This window comes from Chrysochloris asiatica, unplaced genomic scaffold, assembly GCF_000296735.1.
Source record: "Chrysochloris asiatica unplaced genomic scaffold, ChrAsi1.0 scaffold00061, whole genome shotgun sequence".
Classification (NCBI taxonomy): Eukaryota; Metazoa; Chordata; class Mammalia; order Afrosoricida; family Chrysochloridae; genus Chrysochloris; species Chrysochloris asiatica.
In genome coordinates, this window is record NW_006408579.1 from 15,114,486 (window position 1) to 15,120,668 (window position 6,183).

The following is a 6,183-nucleotide window of genomic DNA, read 5'->3' on the forward strand; positions in this document are numbered from 1 at the left end:
AACCTGCAATATCCAGATAGTACTACCTTGCTTGCTGAAAGCAGAGAGGACTTAAAGTACTTACTAATGAAGTTCAAAGACCACAGCTTTGAATATAAGTTGCATCTCAATGTAATGAAAATAAAAATCTTCACCACTGGATCAATAAACAGCATCCATATAAATGGAGAAAAGATTGAAGTTGTCAAAGACTTCATTTTGCTTAAATCAACCGTCAACACTCATGGAAGCAGCAGTCAACAAATCAAGTGGCATGCCGTATTAGGGAAATCTGCTGCACAAGACCTCTGAAGAGCTCATTCCATTGAAAACCTTATGGAGCGCAGTTCTACTCTGGCACAATGGCCATGACTCAGAATCAACTTGACCACAACTGTTGATTACTTTCCTACTCCTAGACTGTTTCTTTCCTAATCCATGTATAAATTCCCCATCTGAAATTTCATACATCCTTCCTTTCTTTGCTATTGAGAATTCCAATTTTCTCTTTAAATTTACTACTTATGTGTTATCTCAGGAAATCTTGTTGAGTGATACTTACTTTAAAAACATTTAAAAAAAACTTTTTAAAAGTTTTTTTTAAAACATCAGCAGCTCGAACCACTGCTAAAATATTATAAATCCTTACATAGTTGGTGGTGTTGTGTTTTGTTTTGTTTTTAGGAAAAAGCCACAATTGTAACATTTGATTGTGGAAATGACATATATAAGGAGGGTGATGAGCCCAAAGGAATCTATGTAATTATTTCAGGCATGGTAAAGGTAAGGCAGATTTATTTATAAATGTCCTTGTGGACATTAGTTTAAAGCTGTATAAGACCAAGAATCAATAGCTTTATTCGTTTGTAGGACTACAGATACTGACAATTTTTATGTCCAGACACAATTAATAAGGTCACTCACCCACAGTTTTAATCATACTTTCTCATGATGATAAGCTATATCAAAAGAATCAAATTTTAAGATGGAGAATTGTAATATGAATCATTTCACATATGGTATTTGTCTGAATTGACGATTTACTCAAATCTGTTGTTGTTGCTTGGTGCCGTTGAGTCAGTTCTGACTCATACTAACGTTATGAACAAAAGAAGAAAATACTGTCTGGTCCTACACCATCCTCATAATTGCCTTTACATTTGAGGCCATTGCTGTTGCCACTATGCTAATCCATCTGGGATGGGGGACAGTCTTCCTCTTTTTCACTGACCCTCCTCTTTTCCAAGCATGATGTCTTTCTCCAGTGACTGGTCCCTCCTGATAACATGTCCAAAGATGAAGTCTTGTCATCCTTGATTGTAAGGAGCATTCTGGCTGTACTTCTTCCAAGATGGATTTGTTTGTTTTTCTGGCAGTCCATGGTACTTTCAATATTCTTCTCCAACACCATAGTTCAAATGCTTGAATCTCTTACAGTCCTCTTCATGCCTATGATGTGATTGAAAATGCCATGGCTTGGGTCAAGCCCATCTCATTATTCATTCTAAGTGAATTTTCAGTCATAGAATTTTGCTGAGGAATCAGAAAGATTAGAGTATTTATTTAAGAGTGCTTCGTTTCCACTCCTAAAAAAAGGAATATTTTGTTTCTAAGTCTTTGCTAATTTAATACATTTGCTTAAAAAGGAAGAAGCAATACATAGTTTTAAAAATATGTATATAAAAAATGTGTATATGTTAGAAATCTTAAACTCAAAATAAAAAGGTAATAAATTAGATAATTTTAGCAAAACAAGTCAACTGATATATTGTGTCTCTGTTTCTTGTCCCCTAACAGCTTCAAAGATCAAAGCCAGGTTTGGATTATGACCAAATACTTTTAGATTCAGAGGACAAGGATTTTCAGATAGCTCACACGTCCTATGTGATCAGTGGTGAGATAATAGGAGAGTTAAACTGCTTAACGAATGAACCCATGAAGTACTCTGTCACCTGCAAAACTGTAGTAGAGGTCAGAAAATAGCACTCTTTATCTTACCATCATTTCTAGCTTCAGATATGTGGTTTCTTCTGTACTTAGCACATATGTACAGTCCAGTGACAATTTACTTTTATGTAAAAAATAGAAATAATAAAGATGAAAATTTATCATAGAGTTATACTCATCCAGTACATTGTCTGGAGTCCTGGTGTGGCACTTAGAATAAGCGCAGGACCAAAAGGTCAGTTTGAACCACAAAGTAGGTCATTCAAACTCACCAATTCCTCCTTAGAAATTATGCTGGGTCAATATAGGTCAGAACAGACTCAATGGCACTTAACAACAACAGAAACATGTAAAGTGTCTTGACAAAACGGCTTCTGTAAGTTCACCTACCACAGTGAAGAAAGATTTAATCAGAAAAATAAAAAATAAAAAATAACTGGCTATATGAACTTTGTCATGGAGAAGTTAGTTATCAAAATCATAATTTAAAAGGTAAGGAATGGGGAACAAGCCAGAAACCTAAAAACAATTGCTATAAAAGTTCAGAAAAGTGGATAAATGTGTCTGACATGAGTGAAGAAGAAATACTCAAAGTACCAGGTATTTCCACTAAGTTTCTAGAATTTTCCCCATTGGTTTGTCACTTTGTTGTACTGCAGTGACTTGTGTTATGCTGTGATGCTGGAAGCTATGCCACTGGCATTTCAAACACCAGAAGTCACCCACTGGGGTCAGATTTCAGTGGACCTTCCGGACTAAGAACAGACTTGAAAGATGGACTAGCTAGTCCACTTCTGAGGGATGGATAAGTCACTGAAATCTTCATAAATAGCAGCAAAACATTATTTAATATAATGCAAAAAAATGAGCCCCCCACACATAAGAACTGTGTGGAAGAGCTGCCTCCTCAAAGTAGGATCTACATAAATGTAACAAAGCTTTTAGGGGCTTCATTTGCTGATAAGGCAAAACCCAAAAAGAGAAGCAGATACAAATATCCATTAATAACCAGAATGTGGATGTATGGAGTATGAATCTAGGAAAATTGGTAAGTCATCAAAAATGAAACTCATAAAGATTAATGTCCTAGGCATCAATGAGATGAATGGAGTCCTGGTGTGGCACTGTAGGATAAACCCTGGACTGCTAACTGCAAGGTTGGCAATTCAAACCATCAGCCAATCCTCTGAAACCCTGTACAGGGTCATTATGACTTGAAACCAACTAAGTGACATTTAATAACAACAACAACAGTGAGCTGAAATGGACAGATAGTGGCCATTTTGAATCAGACAATTGTATGACTTACTATGCTTAGAATGACAAATACATGAGGACTGGAGTTGCATTCATTGTTCAAAACAACATTTCACTATATATCTTGAAGTACAATGCTGTCTGTGATAGAACAATATCTATATATGCCTATAAGGAAGACCAGTTAATACAACTATTATTCAAATTTAAACAACAACACCAAAGCCAATGATGAAGAAACTGATCAACTCAACCAATTTCTTCAGTCTGAAATTGATAAAACATGCAATCAAGATGCACTGATAATTACTGGTGACTGGAATGTGAAAGATGGAGAGAAAGAGAATGGATCAGTAGCTGAAAAATATGACCTTGGTGATAGAAATTATGCTAGAGATTGAATGATAGAATTTTGCAAGACCAACAATTTTTCATTGCAAATATCTTTTTCAACAACGTAAATGGCTACTATACAGCAAATATCTTTTTCAACAACGTAAATGGCTACTATACATGTGGACCTCACCAGGAATCAAACTGACTACATCTGTGGGAAGAGACTATGGAGAAGTTCAAAACAAGGCCATGGGCCAACTGTGGAACAGTTGCAAGTTCAGATTGAAGCTGAAGAAAATTAGAACAAGTCCATGTAGCCAAAATACAACCTTGAGTGTATCCCAGTTGAATTTTGAGACTATCTCCAGCATAAATCTTACACATTGAACACCAATGACCAAAGACCAGAGGAATTGTAAAATGACATCAAGGACATTATACATGAAGAAAGAAAAAGATCATTAAAAAGACAGAAAAGAAAAGACCAAAGTGGTTGTCTGAAGAGACTTGGAAGTTTGCTACTGAACACAGAGTGCTAGTGTAAGAAATGATGAAGTAAAAGAGCTGAACAGAAAAATGCAAAAGGCATCTCAAGAAGACAAAGTATTATAATGAAATGTGCAAAGATCACGTGTTAGAAAATCAAAAGGGAAGAACACACTCAATATTTCTCAAGTTGAAAGAAGTGAAAAAAAAATCAACCCTCAAGTTGCAATATTGAAAGGTTATGTAGACTAAATATTGAAAGATTTAGGAAGCCTCAAAAGAAGATGGGATATATAGAGTCACTGTACCCAAAGCAATTAGTCGATATTTAACCATAACAGGAGGTAGCATATGATCAAGAACGAGTGGTATTGAGGAAGAAGTTAAGCTATACTGATGGCATTAGTGAAAAACAAGGCTCCAAGCAGTGATAGAATACTAATTGAAATGTTTCATCAAGCTGATGCAGCGCTGAAGTACTCATTCATCTATGCCAAGAAATGTGAAAGACAACTAACTGGCCAACCAAGTTGAAGAGATCCATATTTATGTCCATTCAAAAGAAAAGTGACTGTACAAAATGGGAAATTATTTAACAACACAATTATTATCACAGGCAAGCGAAATTTAGCTGAAGGTATTTTTAAAAATGATTGTAGCAGCACATTAACAGAGACCTGCCAGAAATTAAAGCAGGATTCAGAGGATGTGGAACAAAGGATAACATTGTTAACCTCAGATGGATCTTGGCTTTATTGATTATGCAAAGGCATTCAACTGTGTAGATCATAATAAACTATGGATGACATTGCAGAGAATAATAATTCCAGAACACATAATTTTGCTCATGAGGAACTTACACATAGATCAAGGGTCAGGGAAGGAATACTGTATTGTTGAAAATCAGGAAAGATGTGCATTAGGGTTGTATACTTTCATCATACTTAATCAGTCTGTATGCTGAGCAGATAATCTGAGAACTAGACTATATGAAGAAGAATTGGAATTCTTCTTCTCCAAGATTAGAAAAAGTCTTTCACCAGGATTGGAAAAAGTCTCACTATCAACCTGTGACATGCAAAGACAAAACTTTGCTTACTGGAAACAAAGCAAAGAGGACTTGAAGCATTTCCTTATAATGATCATACACTACAGCCTTCAGTATGAATTACATTTCAATGTAAAGAAAACACAAATCTTCACAACTGGACCAATAAATAACGTCATCATAAGCAGAGACAAGATTGATGTTGTCAAGGAATTAATTTTACTTGAAATCCTAATTAACATTCATGGAAGCAATATTCAAGAAATCAAATTATGTGTTTCACTAGGCAAACCTGCTGCAAAAGATCTTTTAAAAGAGCAAAGATGTCACTTTGAGTACTAAGGTGCGCCAGACCCAAGGTATTTTCAGTTGCCTCACATGTATATTATTTCTGGACAATGAAGAAAGAAGACCAAAGAAAAACTGGTGAATTTGAATTATGATGTTGGAGAAGTATATTCAATGTATCATGGACTGCCAGAAGAATAAACAAATCTGTCTTCGATGACAGCCAGAATGCCCTTTAGAAGCTAGGATGGTAAGCCTTCATCTCATTCATTCTAAGCATTTTATTGTTGCCTAAAATATTTGCTCTTCTAAAGTAACATATGTTTAGAAATACATCTTCAATGTGAAAGATTAGTTTTTAAATAATCTGCTTTTTATTGATCAGAATGTATAAGAATAATACTGAAACTTACTGAGTCATGTAGCCTTTTAAATTCAATAGATGCTAAGATCACACAAAAAATACTGATATGTATGTATCAGTAACAAGGGATACCGTTGCTGATGTCCAATGGATCTTGGCTGAAAGCAGAGAATACCAGAAAGATGTTTACTTGTGCTTTATTGACTACACAAAGGCTTTCGATTGTGTGGATCATGAGAAACTATGGAGAACATTGTGAAGTATGGTATTCCAGAACACTTAATTGTGCTTATGAGGAATCTCTACCTGGACCAAGAAGCAGCTGTTTGAACAGAACATGAGAACACAGAATGGTTTAAAATTAAGAAAGATGTGCAACAAGGTTGTCTTCTTATTCAACTTGTATGCTGAGCAAATAATCTGAGAAGCTGGGTTCTATGAAGAAAAACGTGGCATCAGGATAGGAGAAAGACTCATT

At 35.3% G+C, this 6,183-nt stretch overlaps 1 protein-coding gene across 1 annotated transcript in view; it reads left to right on the plus strand.

Moving 5' to 3' along the window:
- SLC9C1 (solute carrier family 9, subfamily C (Na+-transporting carboxylic acid decarboxylase), member 1) overlaps positions 1–6,183 on the plus strand; it is a 138,469-nt gene that overhangs the window by 129,681 nt on the left and 2,605 nt on the right. Inside the window, exons 21-22 of the mRNA XM_006864212.1 lie at positions 664–762; positions 1,777–1,950. Of these exons, the coding sequence (XP_006864274.1) occupies positions 664–762; positions 1,777–1,950 (273 nt within the window). The remainder of the gene's footprint in view (positions 1–663; positions 763–1,776; positions 1,951–6,183) is intronic.